At 57.9% G+C, this 22,333-nt stretch overlaps 10 protein-coding genes across 10 annotated transcripts; 5 read left to right on the top strand and 5 right to left on the bottom strand.

Annotated features, from left to right (window-relative positions):
• Positions 1-1,097: 1,097 nt before the first annotated feature.
• On the bottom strand, positions 1,098-2,882 carry QBC33DRAFT_513865 (uncharacterized protein; the record flags this gene model as incomplete). The annotated part of the gene is made up of 5 exons (XM_060426011.1): positions 1,098-1,897; positions 1,936-2,050; positions 2,117-2,173; positions 2,280-2,713; positions 2,831-2,882. 5 exons carry the CDS (start codon positions 2,880-2,882, stop codon positions 1,098-1,100), a joined length of 1,458 nt encoding a protein of 485 aa, XP_060285170.1.
• A 1,262-nt stretch (positions 2,883-4,144) lies between these two features.
• Positions 4,145-5,873, top strand: QBC33DRAFT_367355 (uncharacterized protein). Its single transcript, XM_060423965.1, has 5 exons — positions 4,145-4,352; positions 4,444-4,501; positions 4,632-4,802; positions 4,906-5,223; positions 5,282-5,873. Exons 2-5 carry the CDS (start codon positions 4,453-4,455, stop codon positions 5,791-5,793), a joined length of 1,050 nt encoding a protein of 349 aa, XP_060285169.1. The 5' UTR covers positions 4,145-4,352; positions 4,444-4,452; the 3' UTR covers positions 5,794-5,873.
• Positions 5,874-6,485: 612 nt separating this feature from the next.
• Positions 6,486-7,725, top strand: QBC33DRAFT_367363 (glycosyl hydrolase). Its single transcript, XM_060423967.1, has one exon. The coding sequence runs from the start codon at positions 6,588-6,590 to the stop codon at positions 7,569-7,571; it is 984 nt and encodes a 327-aa protein (XP_060285168.1). The 5' UTR covers positions 6,486-6,587; the 3' UTR covers positions 7,572-7,725.
• QBC33DRAFT_367358 (lipase) lies at positions 7,726-11,676 on the bottom strand. The gene has a single exon (XM_060423966.1). It carries the CDS (start codon positions 11,471-11,473, stop codon positions 7,880-7,882), a length of 3,594 nt encoding a protein of 1,197 aa, XP_060285167.1. The 5' UTR covers positions 11,474-11,676; the 3' UTR covers positions 7,726-7,879.
• A 779-nt stretch (positions 11,677-12,455) lies between these two features.
• Positions 12,456-13,078, top strand: QBC33DRAFT_513861 (acyl-CoA N-acyltransferase; the record flags this gene model as incomplete). Its single annotated transcript, XM_060426010.1, has 2 exons — positions 12,456-12,745; positions 12,835-13,078. 2 exons carry the CDS (start codon positions 12,456-12,458, stop codon positions 13,076-13,078), a joined length of 534 nt encoding a protein of 177 aa, XP_060285166.1.
• An 889-nt stretch (positions 13,079-13,967) lies between these two features.
• QBC33DRAFT_367300 (esterase FrsA) lies at positions 13,968-15,978 on the top strand. The gene is made up of 5 exons (XM_060423963.1): positions 13,968-14,492; positions 14,547-15,334; positions 15,440-15,572; positions 15,644-15,717; positions 15,778-15,978. Exons 1-5 carry the CDS (start codon positions 14,229-14,231, stop codon positions 15,872-15,874), a joined length of 1,356 nt encoding a protein of 451 aa, XP_060285165.1. The 5' UTR covers positions 13,968-14,228; the 3' UTR covers positions 15,875-15,978.
• A 35-nt stretch (positions 15,979-16,013) lies between these two features.
• Positions 16,014-17,226, bottom strand: QBC33DRAFT_534254 (uncharacterized protein). Its single transcript, XM_060427529.1, has 3 exons — positions 16,909-17,226; positions 16,601-16,813; positions 16,014-16,529 (listed from the first exon to the last, which is right to left on the bottom strand). The coding sequence occupies exons 1-3, from the start codon at positions 17,038-17,040 to the stop codon at positions 16,083-16,085; spliced, it is 792 nt and encodes a 263-aa protein (XP_060285164.1). The 5' UTR covers positions 17,041-17,226; the 3' UTR covers positions 16,014-16,082.
• Positions 17,227-17,521: 295 nt separating this feature from the next.
• On the top strand, positions 17,522-19,099 carry QBC33DRAFT_367251 (GroES-like protein). The gene is made up of 3 exons (XM_060423962.1): positions 17,522-18,110; positions 18,209-18,623; positions 18,692-19,099. Exons 1-3 carry the CDS (start codon positions 17,629-17,631, stop codon positions 18,986-18,988), a joined length of 1,194 nt encoding a protein of 397 aa, XP_060285163.1. The 5' UTR covers positions 17,522-17,628; the 3' UTR covers positions 18,989-19,099.
• Positions 19,000-20,751, bottom strand: QBC33DRAFT_534249 (NADP-dependent oxidoreductase domain-containing protein). The gene is made up of 6 exons (XM_060427528.1): positions 20,340-20,751; positions 19,933-20,198; positions 19,848-19,875; positions 19,648-19,781; positions 19,342-19,588; positions 19,000-19,279 (listed from the first exon to the last, which is right to left on the bottom strand). Exons 1-6 carry the CDS (start codon positions 20,395-20,397, stop codon positions 19,083-19,085), a joined length of 930 nt encoding a protein of 309 aa, XP_060285162.1. The 5' UTR covers positions 20,398-20,751; the 3' UTR covers positions 19,000-19,082.
• Positions 20,752-20,927: 176 nt separating this feature from the next.
• Positions 20,928-22,238, bottom strand: QBC33DRAFT_534244 (Metallo-dependent phosphatase-like protein). The gene has a single exon (XM_060427527.1). It carries the CDS (start codon positions 22,143-22,145, stop codon positions 21,138-21,140), a length of 1,008 nt encoding a protein of 335 aa, XP_060285161.1. The 5' UTR covers positions 22,146-22,238; the 3' UTR covers positions 20,928-21,137.
• Between the last annotated feature and the right edge of the window lie 95 nt (positions 22,239-22,333).

The following is a 22,333-nucleotide window of genomic DNA, read 5'->3' as shown; positions in this document are numbered from 1 at the left end:
TCGCACCCGGGCCCGACTAGGGGCATCGTCTTCTTGGTTGTGTCTAGGGGGGAATGCTGCCTTGGGAGGGCAAAGTACCAGCCGCAAGGCGAGATGATCGTGACCCTGTGCCGCAAACTGGGTCGTCTCCCGGTCAGCAAATACGAAGACGCATCATCCTGGAAGGGCGGCAGGCTGGTAAATATCCCACATTCGCCGCTCACACTTTCAGCCGGCAGCTACGACCGAGAAATAACCTAACGAGCAAGGGACCGGGGGCCGGGGGGAGGAAGGGGGTGAACGAAGCGAACCTTACTGTTTTAATTTCCGTCTTTAAAGACAAGCAGGTAAGGAACGACCGAGGTGGTGCCTACCGACCTAGGAGTACACACGAGATCGGACGTATGGGCAAGACACCCATCCGAGGACCAAATCCAAGGGCAGAATCTCTTGCCAGAGCCATAATTTGCACCCACCGGTTACCTATTCACGCCCGCCAGTATTACACGGCCGGCCCCCATTATAACCTAATGCTCTACGACCAAGTATCGCAGTCTAGGACCGAGACGTCCGTGGTGCCGAGGGGATAAGCAGGCGCCAGGGCAGCCGATGACAGGCGTGCTACAGCCGCGTCCGCACGGAGGAGAGCACCCGGGAGCAAACAGGCGATTCGTAGCGGTTAACCTACCCGAGAATATGGAGAGATCATGACGCATGCGCGATAACAACAAGGGGAATTGAATAAGGAGCCCAGACTCCTAGGGGAACAACACTACAGCATCCCCCGACCGGATAGACGACGGAGAGGGATAAAGAAACCATTCTCCGGTCTAGGGGTAACAACTTCAGTGCTGCGAGGACCAGAAACCCGTTACATCATAACGTCATGACATCGTATCCGCCCACATAACAAACCGCCATTTGACCACCCCAAGCAGAGCGAGCAGAAACATGTCTCTTCTCGAGACAACCACATAGTTGAAAATACCCCACACACCCCACCAGCAAAGAGAGCGGAGAGCAGGCTCCCGCTCCTTCAGACAGCTACCTCATTGTAGCACCGCCTTGCGAAGAGATAACCGGCCATATTCGAGGATGCGTCTTCCTCGAAAGTCGCTTCAACCGCTCTGTCCCGCAACATGATAGTCTCCGGAAGAGGGATGCGCGGCCGGGAAGAAATGGGGGGGATACTGGGAAGACATAGACGTCCGTCTCAGGCCCCAGGGTGTGACGTCGCCGGTGCCGAGACTGGTCTCGTGGCACGACCACCGTCTGTCAAGGCCCCCCATCAAGGGCTCGGGTTGGGAGTAACTCGCGGACGGGGCCGAGGTCGATCTCCAGCCGGAGATGACAGGCTGGGGAAAACTGTATGCAGCGGTCATCAGTGGTGGATAGGCTGCCACTAGCGCCGACCCCTGGTGTTCCTGGATGGAGGCCAGAGCCCAATTGCCGCCGTGGGGAGCCTCGTAAAACGGGACATAGGCCTGCCTGGGTTCCTCGAGGTACTCGTAGCGGCGATCTGGTCCGTATGCGGGGCCGCCAAGGTTCCCGGGTTCGACACGGGGCCATCGCTGGGCTTCTGACCACAGCGGAGGCAGTTTGAGGTCGGTGTGCTGATCTGGGCGGCTGAAAGTATAGTGGTGGAGATCACGGCCATTGTCGTCACGTTGGGGAGAATATGCGTGATATGGATCCGGGATGGGTAGCAAACCACCCTCGAACCTGCGCCCAGAGGCGGCCGCAGGATCTTCGGAAGCGAAAGGCGGCCGCCCTTCCGCCGATGCCGCGGAATGCGGGGGCCCGTCACCAGTGCCTACTGGCGCACACTGCCCCGCCGAGGGTTGGGAACCGGCTTCTGTTTCCATGGAGGAGGCCTGGATCGCCAACGCATCAAGCGGGGTGATGAGGGTGGCAGGGTCTGCCGAAAAGAAGTCGCCCACTGCCCCGTTGAAGGACGCATGATCTGTACCAGTCCACCGTGGAGGAGGCAGTACGGCCGTACTTGAAGCTCGATGGGGGCCGTGGCGGGGAGCTGCCACGGCGTGCCCGAAACTGGGAAGACGACTCGATTCTGCAAGATCAGTGGTCAGATGGGCACGCTGGCTTTCCCATGCGGAGCGAGTTTTCAGGGACCTACCCAGCGCGGGAGAGTATTTCTTATGTCGCTGGCAACCGCAGCATTGATGACAGACTCCTGTGATGCGACAGAACGCGTTCTGAGAGAAGCGCGAAGCACGAGAGGTATGAGCGAGTCTATGGGGGGGACATTTCTATGCAACGGGGAGAGCGGGCCAACTTACAGTCGTCCAGTGGGTCCGGAAACACTTGCTGCAAGTCAAGCACCTGCTCACGGGCACCGGGGGCTGAAGAGTCGGCGGCGGAGGTGGAAGCGGCAGGCTCGGCGGCGGAGGTGGAAGCAGCAGGCCCGGCTCGCGGTGCGGGGGTTGTTTTGGCAACTCCAGGAGCTGCGTGGGCGCAGTTTCTTCCGCCATATACGCAGGGGGCCGCGGAAGGTTACCGCTTTTGGGGCTACTGTGCAGCTTTGGGGATATTGTAGATGCCGAACGGAGCTGCGGCTGGTTGGGCTTTTGTCGAAGGTGAGTCAGGGGCAGACGCAATATGGCGCTCTTGTGAGGACGGCTACTGGTAATGCGGGAACTGGCGAGCAGCGAAGATGAAGAGGCCGTGAAGGGACGATGGAAGCAAGCCCCTGGGTTCATAACGGCGTCGTGTTCTCGAGAGGTGGGTCAGAGGTCCATTTATTTAACTTCTAGACGGCATGTTGCCCGAAAGGTTCTACGTAGCTTCGGACACCCTAGAGGTGGCTATCGCGACGACCGAAAAGGCAAACCTTTTAGGAGGTTCTGCTCATTTTGGAGGGCTGCTGCAGCGGGTGCCGACATTAGTAGATGCTGCAGGGTGGCAGAGAGCGTAAATACTCCTCTACTCGGTCAGTACTCGAATTCGATATTGCGCCAGGCTTAGCTACCGGTGCGATTGATAGAAAGAATGGCGAGACATTGGAGGTCATCGGTCATGCACTTTCAGGGATGAATAACTGCAGAAACGAGGTAGGGTTAACGCACAACGAGAGCAATCAGTGAGATTCGGTCAGGTGGGCAAAAAGGAAGGATTGTTTGCCTTTTTGAATCCCGAAACGATGCTCGTGCAGGACTCGGGGCTTTGATCGTGGCCACTGATGAGAAAGCAAGATATATTGTTCTCGGCTGGGATTGGCAATAGTCGTGGATTTCGACCATCAGCAACTCTGGGACCTGTGGCAGCCCGTCGACAAATCCTGCTTTCCGCCGCGAATGGCGGCTTCGATGGCAGCTAGATTCGCCCATTTAAGCCACCATGCCGTGCAACACAAACACTGGTTGACGGGAAGGGGCACCAGTGGCTTTGACTCAAGGCCGGGGGCCGTAGTGCAAGCAGCAGTCGGTGACAAAAGGTTCAAACGAAATAATATACATCGGTCGGGCCGCGGCCTATTAGTTTCACTCATTGTATTCTGAAGCTAATCGGCAGGACGCAGCGTTTGGACGATTTCTATATGATGTCCCGGCGAATGAGCCTGCCTGACCTATCATGTAGACACGAGAACTATGTAGCTTGCTACCAGGTGTGTGAGTTATTGCTACAAATATTGAGAGGATGTACATCAGGTATTGGAGGGTCATGCAACGGGAGCATGGATGCAAGAGCGCGGATGGGGAAGTAGTAGTCTTGGACAAGGGTGGGAAGCGTATCACTGGCGCTGCCATCGAGTCCCCGAGGAAGATGAATCAGGAAAGGATGGACAGCAACAGGTTGGGGTCAAGGAAGAGAATATCGGATTGTAGATTGGGCGACGATGGCCATGTTGAAGACTGGGAACGTGAGATAAAAAAAGAAGTAGAGCAGGCAGGTGTGCTTCTAAGTATAGAAAAGCCACGCCACTCTCGGGTCACTCACTGATTCCCAAATTCCGTGTCAAGAGCCAGCATACTCGCATGCTGAACGGACCCTGCTTCCCGGTGGAGTCGGTGTAAAGAGCGCACTTGGCCACTTGGCCGTTTGCACCTCACCTCTGGCGATGCTTGGCATGCCTTGATTGGTGGCCATCAGTCATGGGAATCGGCCTCAGGCAATGACGAGGCAATCCCACAGCCAATTACGTTGGGTACCAATTAACCTCAATCCTGAACAGCCTCACCACAACTACCCCACACACATCCCATCGAATTGGGCAACCTCCACGATCTGAAGTTGCGGCACCCAGCACCCCGCTCCGGGACCTGCCACATTAATTCCTGACACTGCAGCACTATTATTGGCGGCCGCCCCTGAATCTCGCAAGCTATGCCACTTGTCGCATTTCCGCCCTGCAGGTAAGCACGAGACGGGGACGCCGGATTCTCCCGTGTCTTGATCCCGATCATCCATCCATCCTTTCCTTGCGGCCGGTTGAGCGTTCAACAGCCGCCCGATATGACCACCGCTACAGACGGGGCGGCCCGGTTGTCCCAAGATGAGGACGGTGAGCATCCTGCAATTGTCCATGCCATGCCCTTGGTTCGGCTCCGGCCAGGTCCAGCCCAGGCGGAGTTCCCGGGGCAGGCACATCGTTTAACGGCATACCATACAGCAGCGCTAATAGCTGAATGCAGACCAAGTGTCGGGATGGCAAGGCGAGCCGGAGTTTTTCTATGGCGATTTCAGCCGGTGCAGCCCGCCCGGAGATCCAGGCCAACGGCCTGCCACTCCTGACACCCCTGCCCGGAGATCGGGCGTCCACTGGCGCTGGGACTCTACCTACCAAGACTATGTCCAGCAAAGAGGTAAGTGCCTTCTAACCTGTTGTCACCTTGTCGGTGCCCAGCCACCGAGGACATTGTGCTGGCGTGGACGGGTCTCGAGGACAGGCGTTGACATGCCCTGAAGGTGACCAAGTCTTGCTGTACACCGAGTATCAAAATCCCAGAGGCTGCTCAGAGCCGCAAGTGGCGCCGGGGCATAGCTCCGGTGCGAAGGACGATATCCAGCGTCATTCTTCGGCCATCCCCAACTTTGGGGATCTCAGTATCGACGGTGATGTCGGACCCACCGAGGACCTTGACTGGAGCGCCAGACAAGTAGCCGGCCCACCGAATGGAGTGCACCCCTCGATGTACAGCGTACCCTCGATGCCTCCGCGAACGATGCCTCGCCCGATGGCCCGACTTGGGCCCAGTAAGCCCTATGAAGACGCTCTCGATCCACGTACGTCCTCCCCGCTCAAGGCTCGCCTTATCTCCCCCTCCCCACTAACAGCGCCCAGGATTCCGGATCGTGGACAAGCCCAAGCGCTTCTTCTCCGTGGGGAGGATCTTCAAAATGGTCTGGTTTGAGCCCCGCACCCAACACAGCGCGACCACGAGTCCGGGCCTTGACTGGACCGCGGCGTGCCCGCAGTTCCACGAGGAAAAGCCGTGCGCAAAGTTCCGCTTCTTCGTCGTGGCCCGGAGACGGCTCCATCATTCCCTGTGTCTCTCCATCACCACCTTCGTGGGCAAGGGGGCCACAAAGGAGGGCCGGGGCCGATCGAAGGACTTTGCCGTGCTCTACCCCTTCACCATTGAGCCCCCCGAGCCGTTCCCGGAGGAGGAGATATCGAGGCGGCCGATTGCTGTGATTATAGAAGAGAGCGAGCAGTTTCTTGCGCCGACGGCCCGCCTAGATTGCGCGCGAATCTATACGGTGGAGGATAACGTCAGGGTGATGAAGATTGGGCGAGTCCATCCGGAGTCTCTCGACGACCTGGAAGCATATTATAGTGAGAGCGTAAGCTAACACAAGAAGAATATCATGCCAATCTCGATATGAGAACAGAAAATTCAAACTGGTTCTAACTACGATCGAACCTCTCGCATCTGGGGCTAAGCAGCCGGTGTACCTAGCTTGGTGGCTAAAATGAGCCGACATGTGATGGTATAACCCCACCAAGCCAAGCCAAGCAGTGCCCCTCATGGTCAACCCGTATGCCTCGTAGGCTGGAGCCAAGATCCTGACGTTTCCCAAAGCCATGTGCGGCTCTGAATGCTACGCCCTACTAGCTCCCCAACCCTTGCCGGGAATATGTCGCTATTATGTACGTTGTAGGTTCCACTTACACCTGGGCAGACCCAATGGTGCTGTGCCCCTTTCCTCCACCCGCCAAGGGTCCACTTTCAGTTGGGGTAAACGGCTAAATGAGGATAAATACTTCGTCGTCCCGTCTCCAACGCGAATGGCCCAGCCAAGATCGGCTGAAGGTTGGCAGTAGGAGCAGGCGGCGAGAGGGCCAGCCATGGGCCGATGGGGGGCGGCGGAGGTAGAGGAGGAGGAGGAGAAGTATTTAACTTGGGGTCGCCATCCTCTTCCTGCTCTTGCCATAATCCCCATTCCATACCTACCCCTAAGATTCAAAGTCACCGAGCAACCAGCGAGACGTGCCCGGTTTACAAACCAGAGAGCCCCTCATCTCAACCCCGCCATCACCCCACCATTGAAGTTGCGCCCGGGAAGAAACCAAAAGGAAACAAAAGAGAGAGAGAGAAAGAAAAGAAAACAGACCAGACCAGACCAGACCAGACCAGACCAACAACATGGCGCCCCTCATCACCACCGTCTACACGGCCGACCCGTCGGCCCACGTCTTCGAGGGCAAGGTGTACATCTACCCGTCGCACGACCGCGAGACGGACATCCAGTTCAACGACAACGGCGACCAGTACGACATGGCCGACTACCACGTCTTCAGCACCGACTCCCTGAGCCCTCCCGGCCCCGTCACCGACCACGGCGTCGTCCTCCGTGCCGAGGACATCCCCTGGGTGTCCAAGCAGCTGTGGGCCCCCGACGCGGCCCACAAGGACGGCAAGTACTACCTGTACTTCCCGGCGCGGGACAAGGAGGGCATCTTCCGCATCGGCGTCGCCGTCGGCGACAGGCCCGAGGGGCCGTTCGCGCCCGACCCGGAGCCCATCCGCGGCAGCTTCAGCATCGACCCGGCCACCTTCGTCGACGACGACGGCGAGGCGTACATGTACTTTGGCGGCCTGTGGGGCGGCCAGCTGCAGTGCTACCAGGGCGGCAACGACAAGTTCGACGCCGCGTGGCAGGGGCCCAAGGAGCCGACGGGGGCCGGGGTCCCGGCCATGGGGCCGCGGGCGGCGCGCATGACGGCCGACATGCGGCAGTTCGACGGCGAGGTCAGGGAGATTGAGATCCTGGACCCGGAGACGGGGGAGAAGATCGCGGCCGACGACCATGACCGGCGGTTCTTCGAGGCGGCGTGGGTGCACAAGCGGGATGGGACATACTACTTCAGCTACTCGACGGGTGACACGCACTTCCTCTGCTACGCCACCGGGTCCAGCCCGTTCGGGCCGTTCACCTACGGGGGCCGCATCCTTGAGCCGGTGCTCGGGTGGACGACGCACCACTCGGTCGTCGAGTTCAAGGGGAGGTGGTACCTGTTCTACCACGACTGCGAGCTGAGCAAGGGCGTCGACCACCTGCGGTCCGTGAAGGTCAAGGAGATCTTCTACGATGACGCGGGGAAGATTGTTACCACCAAGCCGGAGTAGCTGGCTTCCACTTCGATGCTGGCGCGGTGCTAGCCGAAGAGGTATGAGGTTAAATGACGCGATGAATGTTGTGTATATCAATGCATCCCCAAAAGCATAGACCCAGATTCCCCTTGTATATGGTATGGCCCAGGAATTGAGACCCAGGAAACCATGCTTCCTACCAACCCCGTAAGCCAACGCACCATCTATCCAAACCTAAGCACCACCCAAACCCAACACCCAACGACTCACAAATTTAAGTATCAAACCCGTTACCCAATCCACTATCTCTCTAACCTACGCACCCAAACCCAACACCCAACCGCTCACGAATCCAAGACCCCAAACCGCAAGCTATTCAACGCATCCTCATACTTCCCAGGGCTGTGATCGGCCAACATACTAGTCCCGAACTCGACCTCGCGGAACCGCTCCTCCACATCCCTGACGTACTTGAGCACGACCCTCTTCGCCGGCCGGCCGAGGTTCTGGTCCCGCTGCTGCGGCTGCCGCCGGTCACCCCCTTTCTCCCCACGCAGGAACGCGTCCCGCCGCAGCACAGTCGAGCTCTCGACAGCAAACACCTCCCCCGGCGGCAGCAGCTTGTGGCTCATCATGCTCGCGCGGAGGACCTTGAGGGCAGCATACGCCCACCTATCGTCATCGTCATCACCATCCAACGGTGGGAGCCTACCACCACCACCACCGCCACCACCGCCACCGTACCACTGCCCAACCAGCCCGGTGCGCAGGGCGTCCCAGACCCGCTGGCGCACCTCGGCCTTGGCGTCGCTGTTGTCCGTCTTGAGCGCGAGCGCGACGGCCTGCAGGTCGTGCAGGACGCCGAGCGAGAGGTGCGGTACCAGGTCGTTGCCGTGCACGACGCTGGTCACGAGGCCGCGCGTCGCCGCGCACAGGGACGAGGACATCGTCGCCGGCGGGCCGTAGGCGTACACGTGGATGGGTCGCCCGGGGGGCAAGGAGACGTGGTGGTGGTGGTAACTGCTGGTGCTGGTGCTGGTGCTGGTGCTGGTGCCGTCTGGGAGGAGGAGCCTGTGGTTGTGCACCTGCGACGAGGTGATGAAGGACGTCCCCGCCGATGCGGGCTCCGAGAGCATGACGCCTAGGAGGGCGGTCACGGCGCCGCCGAGGGAGTGGCCCGTCAGCACGAGGCCGTAGTCGGTGAACTCGTCGAGGGCCTGCTTCAGTGTGATGAGGACGCGGCCGTCGCCGCCGTACAGCAGGCGCCGGGCCGAGGCGTGGATGCCCTTGTGCACCTTGTACGCCTTGCCCCGCCACGTGAGGTCGTCGTAGTCGCATGTCAGGTCCGCCAGCACGTCCTCGAAGCCCAGGGTGCCGCGGCAGGCGAGCACGACCGCCTTGGACTCGTGGTCCAGGGACACGTAGTGCACGAGGGGCACGCCCGTGTTTGTCGACCCCGTCGAGTCGGAGCCGCCCTGGGGGTCCACGAAGGACGATAGGAGGATGCTGTTTGCCTCGGACCGGGTGTGGCGCGCGAACGAGCGCAGCTCGCGGTGCGTGTCGTCGGGGGCCTGCAGGATGTGCATTTCCTTGGCGATGCCCATGTATTTCAGAAAGTTGGACCCGTACGAGGCGGAGGCAAAGCGCATGTACCGGTCGAGGTTGCGCACTAGATGGTATCTGGGGAACATGCCATCCACCATGCCCGATCGCCGCAGGCTCCCCAAGGCCTCGGCGTCGCTGAAGGCACTGCGCCGGTAATATGGGAAGGGGACCAGCGACGTTTCTGAATCGTTGGTCTTCAACGTATATATACTCGGCGTGTGGGCGTGGGATTTAACCCGGCGGCAAGGCTTGCGTGGTGAAAGAAGCCGGGGATCGGTTACGTCCTTCTCAGACCTGGATTTAACCATGGATCTTCCGGATATCACCTCTGTGCGCTTGAACGCGGGTGAGATGGGCCTGCAAGTATCGACCGACTGTATAGAGTAGGTATCCGTTTGGGAGACAATCGAGTCCCTCCTTCTCTCGTGTACCGAGACATGGCTCGCTCGAGAAGAGCTCCTCGAGTATGGGTTATCGACGTCTACTACGATAGGAGGAACAGGTGGATGGCCGGAGACCACCTTTCTTTGCGGACCGTGTGTCGCCTGGCGCATTGAGGCCGTAGTTTGAGCTCGGCCCGGGACAGCTATAGGAGAAATAGCGGAATTCCTCGAACCTCCGGGCTGTATAGATTTGCCTTTCGAAGCACTTGTAGGGGCTGTGGCGGATTTCTGTTTCCCCTTGGGGGTACCTGTGCTAGATCCTGGCCCAGTAGAGTCATCCTTGTGTAGCAGGTTTGACAGAGCCGGAACAGGACCCTTCCGAAGGACGCTGCGAAACCCGCCTTTCTTTTCGACCTGTTTGGAAGATTGGGAAGAATCATCCTTCCTTTTGACTAGTGTATTCTGTCTCCGTGTAGATGCTAGAGTGGCAGTGGTTGGTGATGACGGCGACGTTAGGGGTGTCCTGGGACGTTTCTGGTTTGCGGCATTCTCTGAATCCAGCTTAGATAGGGGATCTCTTGGCTTGACAAGTCGAGATGAGGATGGTAAGGTGTGAGACCTGGACGTTTGCTTGCTTGCTTGCTCCATGCTCTCCGTGGCAAGCTTGAGAGGAACCGGCGGAGACAAGCCAGCTCCTCTGTCGTCTGGGTACAGCTCATCCTCGCTATCGCATACAGCTTGTTCGACAAAGCCCGATGACGGCTGGTAATTCTCTTCTCCTTGAATAAATGTGCTAGTTTCCTTGTTACGGGTCACCCGATAGACCACTCGACATGTTGGCGATGCACTCCCGCCCCCCTGGTGTTCGCTGTCATGATGCCTTCCACTGCCCTCCTCAATCAGCTCCACCCCTGGCGGCGGAGATACAGAAAATGTCTGATTGCCTGTGATATCAACTGTGATAGTCTTGGTAGTCGAAACAGAGGTCGTGATGGCGACTTGGGTGTCCTGCGGTAATGACCTCATGATTTGCCTTTTGAGGGCGATCTCGGGGAGGTCCTCGTCGCCATCGACACTATCGTCTGCATCTTGGGTTTTCATCGTAGCCAGGATATTTCGATCCCCTGAGTGAACAAGTAGGTGCCTGTCTGAGGATGGGCTCTGGGGTGTGCCAGCCCCCGCATGGATGCCGTATAAACTCTCCTCGTGGACATCGATCCGTTCGTCATTGAGAACAACCACGTCCCAGACAACTTCCTCGATGCCGAGGCGCCGGCAGTCCTCATCAATCAGGCGGCGGGACCACCCTTGCAAGAAGGCCAGGCCACAGAGGCCGATGACCAAGTCCACCACCCCGACTCGTTCCCCCTGGACCCCCGTGGCGGGGTTCTCAAACTCTCGCCGGATCAGGGTAATGATGCTGGCGATGGCCCTGGAGGAATCGGTGGAGCCGAAGAACTGGTCCAGGGAGGAGAGAAGGAGCTGTGACACTTGGGAGACGGTGGATACGGCGGTGCCCGTCATCTCAAAACCTGTCGCGGTCCAGAAGACGATCTGGGTCATGGTACGATGCAGGCTCTCCAGACTCTGTTCAAGCAACGTCTCGGCATCTGCCTTCCCCAACTCGCCCCTTGACCGGGCTGTCACATCTTTTCCGGCTCTGCTCAGAATTCCCTCGATAATACCGCGGCCCAGCTCCAGGCTCGACAGTGTAGTGACCTTGGCAGCGCCCAAGCTATAGCCGCCTATTAGAGTCCCAACTCGCAAGGCGAGAGTCGTCGATCTGGTGGCAAAGCTCACAGCCCTGGCCACGGTGGCTGGGAGGAGGGTCCTGCCTGGGCTTGCAGGAGTCAGTTCTGGAAGCTGGGTCTCGACATATTGATCAGGGACTGCAGCGAGCTGGGAAGACTGCTCGTCCATATCGGCGTCATCGACAGGCGATAGGTCCATTCTGGGTAAAGAGGGTCAGGGGCTGGCGGCGAACGGGGGTTGGGTTGGCTGGTAAGCCAGCGATCTCTCATGGCTGTTCTCTTATATTAAGAAGCGATGCTTCAAGTCAATAGAAACAGGCGAGACGCGTTCACGAAGGACATGCTTGTCGGCTGGTATGCTGGCCGTCTAGGTTTGGGAAGAATGGCATGTGATTCTAGCCGGGAATTTGTGGCTAATGCGATCTTTTGCCACATTCTTGGCATTATTCGTGGCACTGCATCTCCATTCATTCCCCACCTTCACCTTGTAAGCTAGGTACCATCCACCATACACGATATGGTCAACAAGTCGGTAGTTGTTGTGAGATATATACGATCTGCGTGGGATTTTGTGAATAATTGGACCTGCGCTGAAAAGACGCCTTCAGGATAGCGTCTGGGCGCTGTAAGCTGAGGTCCAGTCCCAGGTACCTATCTGATTGGCCAAACTTGGGTTGTAGGGCACCCACCAATACTGTGTGCAAGAGGGTTCTACGAGCCAATCCAGGACCTTAACAAAGAGACAGCAGGCCTGCACGATACTGTGGACTTGCTTCGTGCGATGCCAGCGAATGGTAGATGATGGGCTGCTGGAGGAGACAGAGATAAAGTAAAGTGAGCTTCCAATTCGTACGTTTCTTTCCATACCAACGTGAATGTGACACAACCCCGTACTGTACTAGCTCCTGTCTGGGCACTGTCGGTTTAGGATCGGCAGTGAAGCTAGCTGTTGCTAATTATGCAGTTCCTGCATACTCTAGCGCCTTTACGCTTTCAGCTGCTACCAGGGGTAACACGAGGATGACCGTCCCGAATTTCTCAATGGCTCCTTTCCGTCGCTTCGTCTGCTTCCGGCCACCTGTTTGCCCGCCGCCCGCCATCTGCTGCCCGTCCCGCCTCCTCATCTCAACTTGCGCTCGATCTGTACTCAATCTGACCATCTCGATCGACGACCTTGAACAATGACACAAGACGGGCTTTTCGCTTCAGACCTCCTCTCCCCCGCCGTTGCGGACGAGCTCCCCCAAGGCTACAGACTCCGAGCGCTGCGCCGGTCGGATTATGACAATGGTTTCCTGGACTGTCTCCGGGTCCTGACGACAGTTGGCGACATCACAAAGGATGAGTTTGAGGAGCGCTACAACTGGATGTCGCAGCAGAACGGTTCATACTTTATCATCGTTATCGAGGACACAAACGCCGGCGCAAACAAGGTCGTCGGGACGGGAGCCCTGCTCGTCGAGCGGAAGTTGTGAGTGATGCTCCGCCGACCCCGAATTACCATATGAGCGAGGGCTTTTGTCTGACAATACGCGACACGCCCGTCGCGCCTCTTCCCAGTGTCCACCGTTTGGGGGCTGTCGGCCACGTCGAAGATATCGCCGTCGCCAAGGACCAGCAGGGCAAGAAGCTTGGCCTGCGCATAATCCAGGCGCTCGACTACATCTCGGAGAAAGTGGGCTGCTACAAGAGCATCCTGGACTGCAGCGAGGCCAACGAGGGCTTCTACGTCAAGTGCGGCTTCAGGAGGGCCGGGCTGCAGATGGCGCACTACTACGAAGGGGCCAAGAGTAAACCTCAGTAGCCTTCTCGGTTTCAACCAGATGCGGCAGTTGGGAAATCGGGCCAAGGCTGACTTGCGGTCCTCCAGAAGCGAACCTCTGATGTCGCTCGGGCACTTCCGCCCTAGCGGGAGGTCAATACTGTTTGTAGACTGGAGACTATTGAGCGCTCCAGTCGTTGGCCACTTGGCAGAGCGCCCACACGCCAACTGGGCTCTCTGGTGCCACGTTGGTCTCAGGAACGGTATCTAACTACTTTCTCTCCCTTTTGAGATATAGACAAGAGCTGCGGCGGTTAGACGTGGCGTGGCACCATGCGGCAAGGCAAGGGCATGGGATATCTGGATATATATAGACCTACCACGACTCGATTTAGAACCTTTGGCGCCTTGGTTCATTCGGTATGGGAATTTGCCTCAGGGTTGGCTCCCCCGATGCTGGCGACCAATGTGCACCCCCATTCGGAGTTCTTCTTGGCCGCATGTGACTCCGATGGATGGCATTTGAGTCAACCTGTGACACAGGCATCTGACGTTGCGCAAACCAGGTACCTAGCTGCGTATATAAGAACGGGCGCCCCAAGGTACTCTTCAAAGCCTGAACTTTCGCCAGAGCCAGTCTCCCATGCCGTTGCAATTCCCGCGCCATCATCAGCCAAGCTTGTCCGACCTCCTTAACCCCTCACCTCTCACCCCTCACTGCGGACTACGGATATCCCCAATTGTCTGGTTATACGACCTCCGACGCCGGGTATCTGCCGAACCGACCGAATTAAGTTCAAGCAAACGCTCATCCACGTAGCCAGAGCAAGTCCGTCTCTATAAAGAGTCTCGCTGCTGCGGGGCCGCTACTATAAGATGTTTGAGGACTTACATCCCATCCTGGTCCGCCTGCGAATTGCCCTGTTGCAGACCCAGTAGGCCGGCTGATCTCTCTTCTCTTCTTTTCATGACTGCCTAGCACTGCATATAAGCAGGGTTACTCACAGCTCACTCACAGGGTACGCGAGAGAGGCGTGGCCCCGGCATCACACACAGCAGTCCGGCACCGGAGAAGCAAGGTCACACTCATCCACCCCGGTACAAAAGGCGGGCTACCCCTTTTCACCAAGCAGAGAGTCGTCCGCGTCAGCTATTAAGCAAAGTGGAAGGACAAAACAAAACCGCGTCAAACATGTCTCCTCACGCCGTTGACGAGTCAGGGGAAGGACAAAAAACTGCGTCAAACATGCCTCCGCACGCCGTTGACGAGAAGCCCCCCACCGCGGGACGGAACTGGATCATGGGGACGGAGGCGTTCCAGCGGAGGATGCCTCACCACGACGGCATCAAGGCCCTGTGGGAGACCAAGTGGAAGTTCCCCTGCACCCTCGGCGTCTACCCGTTTCACGATGGCAAGTACGAGGATTTTGAGCCCATCTTCAACTACCTGATCGAAGTGAGTCCTCCCCCCCCCCTTTTTTTTCTTGTATGCACTCACCACCCCAAACAGAACAACATCAACGACGGCACCTCCACATCCTACACCGACGCCTTCCTCCCGGCCGCCTCCTCGCTCGCCTCCCGCGGCGACGCCGCCCTCGCCGACGGCCGCCCCCGCGACGCCTCGGCCCTGTACCTGCGCGCCTGCGCCGTCTACCGCATCGCGCGCTTCCCCTACGTGGCGGACCTCCCGCAGGGTAACGGCGGCGGCGGTGTCACGTGCGAGGCCAAGTGGGCGGCCTGGACGGCGCAGAAGGAGGTGTACATGCGCGCCGCCGCGACGTGGGAGGCTCCCGTCGAGGAGGTGCTGGTGCCGTATGGTGCGGGGAGGGAGGGGAGGGGGATACCGGTTTATGTGCGCGTGCCTCCTGCTGTTGATGCGGCTGGGCCGGAGGGGTCGGAGAAGGAGAAGAAGAAGTGTCCTGTCGTGGTGCTGATGACGGGGCTGGATGGGTATCGGCCTGATAATACGGTGCGGTGCGATGAGTTCCTGGCCCGCGGGTGGGGGTCTGTCGTGGTGGAGATTCCGGGGACGGCGGACTGTCCTGCTGATCCGGCGGATCCGGCGGCGCCGGAGGGGATGTGGGATAGTCTGCTTGAGTGGATGGGCGGGGATGGAAGGTTCGATATGGCGAGGGTGATGGTCTGGGGGTTGAGCTCCGGGGGTTACTATGCTGTTCGCATCGCGCACACGCATGCGGATAGGATCGTGGGGTCGATTGCGCAGGGGGCCGGGTGCCATTACTTCTTTGACCGGGAGTGGTTGGAGACGGTGGACGGGCATGAGTATCCATTCCAGTGAGTCGTGGGCTTTTTATTTTGTCGCAACGGATGAAGTTAGGAGGGGCCAGAGAGAGTATCTGTGTGTGAGAGAGGGGCTTACCAGCGGCTGTGACAAAACAGGTTGACGCCCGCCATGGCGCTGAAGCACGGATACGCCTCCGTCGAGGAGTACAAGAAGGGAGCGCAGAAGAAGTTCTCCTTGCTGGAGAACGGGATCATCCAGAAGCCGTCCACCAGGCTCCTTCTCATCAACGTGAGTTTCTGCAACTCGGAGGAGAATTCATACGACTCGGGACCCCGATCGGGTGCTAATAGGGGTAACAGGGCACACTTGACGGACTTATGCCGATTGAGGACTCGATGATGCTATTTGAATACGGGACACCGAAAGAGGCCAGGTGAGCAAGATCTGGCACACCAAGGGTCTTCTTTCGCTCAAGCCTGCTGACACCAACTAGGTTCTTCTCCGGGGCCCTTCACATGGGCTATCCCATGGCAAACGGATCAGTGTATCCCTGGATGGAGAGTGTGATGGCCTCGGTCCGACCTGCCTGAGGGGTGTCGGGAGACGAACCTCGGTGTAGATTTTGATGTTAGGGGTAGCTCTAGCAAGGCCAGAACATGGATCACTTGGAGGCGGAAGAAAAGGGGGGGGGAGGGAAGGGGGCGTGATGATATGTGAAGAGATGTAAATTGACAGATACTGGTATCCTGTTCGCTGATTCACTCGTCTATACTCTGCCCGGTTTCCTTCTAGCCACCATTACCGCCCCATCCACCCCCCGTCAACCACTAGAATATGCCCGCTTACGTAGCCACTCGCCCTGCTAGCCAGGTAAACGGCGGTCCCCTTGAAGTCCTCGGGCGACCCCCATCTCCCTGCGGGGATCCTGGCGCTGATGCCGGCCAGCCTCTCCGGGTTGCCGAGCAGGGCCGTGTTCATGTCCGTCTCGATGTACCCCGGCGCGATGGCGTTGACGGTGATGCCCCTGGACGTCCACTCGTTGGCGAAGCTCTTGGTCAGCTGGCCGACGGCGCCCTTGGACGCCGCGTAGGCGGGCACCGTGAGCCCGCCCTGGAAGGTCAGCAGCGACGCGAAGTTGAGGATGCTCCCCCGCCGGCCCGTCACCGCCGACGGCTCCAGCTGGAGCAAGTGCGCGCCGACGTCCCTGCACAGAGAGAAGACGGCGTTGAGGTTGACTTGCATGACCTGAGCCTCGTGTTTTAGCAAGGGCTCTGGGGAAGCAGAAGTTGGGATTGGGGGTTGAACCAAGGCCCTACCTCGTTAAAGTCCGAGTCGGGAAATGCCTCGCAGGGATGCCTCCGCTGGATGCCTCCGCAGTTGACCAATATGCGGATCTCATGCCCGTCGGCCAGGATCTTGGGCACGAGCTTCGCCACGTCCTCTGCGGAGCTCAGATCGGCCGTGTAGATCTCGGCTTTCCGACCGAGCGCCTGGATGGCCTTCAGGGTGGTCGTTGACGACTCGTCCCTCTGGGGTTCTCGGTCAACAACAAGAACAAAATCGAAAAGGATTGGAGGAGGGGGAAGCGAGGACCGGGACCGTCCGCCCATGTTTCTCAAGTTACCTGGACGAGGAGAATGTCGGCCCCGGCTTCGGCAAGGGCAATGGCCACGGCCTGCCCGATGCCCCGGGTGCCGCCGGTCACGAGGGCGGTGTGGCCCTCGAGGGAAAACAAGTCTTTCACGCTGCTGGCCATGTTCGGAAAAGACAGTTGAGGCGAAAGTAGGCAATTGATTTCACAAACGAAGCAATTCACGAAAATGGGAAAGGAGGGACTCAAGCTACTAGATTAGAGAAACTAGGTAGAAGATGGAAAGGGACAGACAGTGCCTTAGAAGGTGATCTTTTTGCCGAAATATTTAGGTACACGGACATCTATCCGTGATCCGTGGGGGTTCGCCCGGGTCGCCGTGAATTTCCCTTTTAATGGGCGGGTCTCGCCCCTCTGTGGAGCGATTGGGCAGGCCGATTGCCGCATCCGCAAGCCGGGACCCATACATCTTGGAGCGGCTCTCGGAGTCCCACCTGCCATCACACTGGGGACTGGTCTTGGTACGGTGGCTATTTTGAAACTAACACAAGTTCTGTGGGGGGGGCGGTTGACACTAGTTTTCCGTAGGCCGGAAACCAGGAACAGGAGAATCGAACACGCTGTAAGTGCGCATGACTTGTGCGATTTCTAGAGCAGTCTGACTTTTCGCAACCCTCTAATATTACAATCTCCTCCCATTCCTTACTTCTAGTTTTCCTATCTTAGCCCTCGTAGTAAAACAAATCCTCCACCATGACAAGCACAACCGTGAAAGCCTCCGTCCTCAATGGAGCGCGAGATCTGCGCCTAGTAAGTCAATCCCCGCCACCGACAACCCGAGTCCTCACTGACCCCCCCAACCAGATAGAGCGCGAGCTAGCCCCCCTCGCCGCCGACGAGGTCCACGTCTCCGTGAAGGCGACGGGCCTGTGCGGCTCGGACCTGCACTACTTTGCGCACAACCGCAACGGCGACATCCTGGTGCAGGAGCCGCTGACGCTGGGCCACGAGTCGAGCGGCGTCGTGGTCGCCGCCGGGCCCGAAGCCGAGGGCCTCCGGCCCGGCGACCACGTCGCCCTCGAGGTCGGCCTGCCCTGCGGCCGGTGCGCCCTCTGCGACGCCGGTAGGTACAACATCTGCCGCGACATGCGCTTCCGCAGCTCCGCCAGGGCAATGCCGCACGCGCAGGGCACCCTGCAGGGGATGATTTCGCACCCGGCGAAGTGGTGTCACAAGTGAGTTACGAGCCCTGTGCTTCTCCCCTCTCCGGAAGCCTAGGTGGTTTTGTTTGTCGGTTCCGGGTTCCAGTCATTAACCTCCCCCGGAAACAAAGGCTCCCCGAAGGCGTGTCCCTCGAGCTTGGCGCCCTAGCCGAGCCCCTCTCGGTAGCCATGCACGCGCGCGACCGGGCATCCCTCCCGGCGGGGTCGACGGTGCTGGTGTTCGGGGCCGGGTCCGTGGGCCTGCTGTGCGCGGCGGTCAGCAAGGCGGGTGGGGCCAAGACGGTCGTCATCGCCGACATCCAGGAGGACCGCGTACGGTTCGCCGTCGACAACGGGTTCGCCGACGCCGCCGTCGTCGTGCCCATGAGGCGGCCCGAGACGATCGAGGACAAGCTCGCGTTCGCGCGGGAGGTCGCCGCGATGGTCGCCGCCGCGGAGAGGAAGGAGGGCGGCGGGCCTGTCGGCGAGGTCGATGGCACGTATGAGTGCACGGGCGTTGAGTCGTGCCTGCAGGCGTCCATCTACGTAAGTTCGACTTGGCCGGATTGGATGACGTATGTGCTGACGATTTTTTTTTTTTTTTTTTTTGAAAGGCAACGGGACCCGGAGGGAAGATCATGCTCATCGGCATGGGCAACCCCATCCAGACACTGCCCATCTCCGCCGCGTCGCTCCGTGAGGTGGACCTGGTTGGCGTCTTCCGCTACGCTAACACCTATCCCAAGGCCATCCAGCTGCTCGCGAGCAACGACCCGCTGCTCCCTGACCTCAGGAAGCTGATCACCCACAGGTACGCCGGCATGGATAGCATACCGCAGGCGTTCGACATGGCGGGCAAGGTCAAGGATGAGGAGGGCAAGCTGGTTCTGAAGGTCATGATAGATATGTGAGATAGCATTCCCCAGGAAATCATCGAATGGATTTGTCTTTCAAAACATGAGGTCTAATGGATGTAACGACTCTAATCTAACTGAGCTACCGTGCTTACGACTTGTCCGGGAACCCAAAGTCAATGCCGAACGGTGGGTAGACGAACCGCTGCACCTTGCTGGTCTTGGTCAGCTCGTCCGAGTAGTCCTGTAGGAGCTTCACGTCCTCAGCATCCAGCTTGATGATCTCCAGGTTGGCCTTGATCCTCTGCGGCGTGACGGATTTGGCAAGGACCGTGCTTCCACGGGAAACTGCAAGTATCACGAGTCAGTGGATGGTAGTCATAATCGTTACGGGGTTTACGGTCCCTTACTGTGGTAACTCAACAGGACAGTCGACGGCTGGACGTTGTGCTTCTGCGCGACCTTGAGGATGGGCTCGGCCTGCATCAAGGGCCCACCGGTGCTGCCGAGGGGGCTGTAAGCCATAATGTGGATGCCCTTCTCCTTGCACAGATCGACAATATCCTGCTGTGGCAGAGCAGGGTGGTTCTCAATCTGGTTCACCGCAGGAATAACCGTGCAGTGAGGCAGGAGCTGTTCCAGATAACGTTTGCTATACTGTAGAAGAAGGTTTAGTGGACTATCCGATCCAGGGGAAGGGCCGGTCGAAGGCTTACGTTGCAGACACCAATAGCCTTGGTCTTGCCAGTAGCGAGGAGCTTCTCCATCTGCTTCCAAGTATCGACATGGTTGTAGTCGTGGATGATATCCCTCTGACCGTCGGGCAGCTTGGGGAAGCGGTCATCGTTTCCTTCGCCTCTCGTCAGTTCTCGGGCGCTGGGAATAACACCCTGGAGAGTCTGCCCATGTTACTTACCTTCAGGGTTCATCAATAGCGGCCAGTGCTGTCACTGGAGTCAGCAGATGAGCAGCCATTAATGTGCAATACTAGACCAACTTACAACGAGGAAGAGATCAACGTAGTCCAGTCCCAGGGACTTCAGGCTCTTGTCGAGGCCGACCTCGACCCTGGTGTTGTAGGTGGTCCAGACCTTGGTGACAACAAAGACGTCTTCCCGCTTGACGCCCGAGTCGAAGGCATCCTTGAGACCCTGGCCGACCTCATCCTCGTTGCCGTAGCAGTAGGCGCAGTCGACCAGCTTGTAGCCCTCCTTGAGGGCGTAGGACACCGCCTCCTTGACCTTGCCGGGCTCGGACTGCCAAGTCCCTAATGTGCGGATACCATGTCAGGATTTCCGCTGCAGCAAGATGGAGTGACGAGATGAGAAGAAAGGAAAAAGAAACAACACAAAACAAAACAAAACAAAACAGACAAACTGAAAACTCATAGAGGAGGAGGTTTACCGACCGAAGCCAAGGGCTGGCATCTCCTGGCCAGTGTTCAGCTTAAAGGTCTGATTTGCCATTTTGTCCTAGAGTGAAAAGGGGGTTGGAAAAAGGGGGGGTAGTGTAGTTGTTGTTGAGGTACCTAGTTAATTCGACGAGCAAGACAAGACGGGGTATGAAATGTACGAAATGATGATTGATTGAGCTCTATGAAGGGGAAATGGTAAAACTACGCTTGAAATACTTGGTCCGCCGGCTAAATTGAGCAAGATGCTCCGGGAAGCTACAATAGTAGTGGAGTCGCGATCAGCGGCAAACAAGATACATCGTAGGTAGACATGCTTGCCAAGCCATACCCGACCATTGAACACATCATTGGCAGCCCGGGGGACCGGCGTCGTGAGTCCGGTCGTCGGCCAAGTGGCCGATTTCGTGGTGGAAAATTACCGTCTTTGGAACTGTAAGCGCTCTCCTGGTTGGCCGATTTGTCACCCAGCTCGGGCCAACTGCGCCCGAGCCACCCCCACACACCAGAGCTGAGCGTGGGGTTTAAGGGCCAACCAAACGGCGGTGCAATCCTTGTTTTCATTGAAAGCACGATACCATTTCTGTCCGACGAGCCTCTCAAAGGCGACCCTCTCCCTGCCTATGGGCCGAATCCTTACCCAAACCTACCCAAACAAATCAAATGGGGCCCAGACCATTGGCAGGGGTCGAGGGATGCGTTGTAGGCGTGAGATTTGATGGCAACAGCGAGCGCGAGCTCTTCGCGCTAAAAGTTGTTCGTGAGCACCGTCTGAGTTCATTAGGTACAGTACATTTAGAGTTCGATTACAATCGGCTTGTTCCGAAGCTCATTGTTTGGCCCACCAACAACGGACGCATTGGCAAATGTTGTGACCCTCTCTTTGCCTCGCACCATTCCGCGCAACAACCATTTCAACTTTGCCCACACTACCAAAGCTGCTAACCAAGTAACTGTCCCCCAACCAGCCCAACCAGTCATCACCTCTTCATAAGCTCTCTGCGCGCCATCTAGCACTACATCTTCACGTCCGTATGACGCATGGATGTGGCCAAAAACAACAAGTCGAGGTCGAATACGGGCAATTTCTTCACCAAGATATGCGCACCCTGCTCGGTGAAAGTCCCGCCTATCTAGGTGAAATCGTGGTGGGCCGTGCGTGATGATAATATTTGGCGTTGGATCCAGAGATGCGAGTCTTGTACTCCAATGAGAGTGATCGCTTGGATGATATTGGAAGGCAGAGATGCCATACTGCGGCGTCCAGGGGCTGCCAAAGATTGTCAGACTTCTGGGCTCAATCTTGTTGCCAAGAGTTCTGTCGCCGCCAATATGCAGCTCCTGGTTTCCTTCGTCTAAGGGTAACTCGAGAGTTACGCTCGAGTCTTGGAGGTAGATCACGCTCCCCCAGTCAAGGTCCTCCTTCGTTTGGGCCTGTCCATAGCGTCGCTCCGGGTATTTAGCAAGAAACGCTTCGTCAAGTAGGACGTCGTGATTTCCGGCAATGAAGACCTTGTACCGAAATGGCTGAGAAGAAAGCCAAGTTAAGCCAGCCTGTACCTCGTCGAAAGAACCGTTCTCGGTCAGATCACCGGAATGGATAAGAATGTCTCCGGGAGGAAGCTTGGGACGAGTATTGTGGGTATCGGACACGCAGACTATCCGAATAACACGTGCGTTTGGTGACGATTGCGGTGCTAACGGATCATTTGCCGTGTGAAATTTGAGAAGCTGCTCTGCAACCTGGCGCCTTCGATAACCACGAAGTGTGATGCTAGTGAGAGGTTGCGTCGGGGGCGGCATGTTGTTTGGCACCTTGGAATATTCCAGCTGAAGAATGTTGTCTGAAAGTCGTTCTGCTGGTGTTGTTTAAGTCAATTTGGAGGTGAGCTGACAAGACCCTGATTGGGCATTGCTAGCGACCGTTCCGTGCTTCGGCGCTTGGGGTGCAGCACAATTCCACCTGGCGCTAATTATTAGGTACTGAGCAC

Source organism: Phialemonium atrogriseum (assembly GCF_030411735.1).
Source record: "Phialemonium atrogriseum strain 8032-3 unplaced genomic scaffold QBC33scaffold_8, whole genome shotgun sequence".
NCBI classification, from domain to species: Eukaryota; Fungi; Ascomycota; class Sordariomycetes; order Cephalothecales; family Cephalothecaceae; genus Phialemonium; species Phialemonium atrogriseum.
This window is presented reverse-complemented; position numbering and strand designations above follow the sequence as displayed.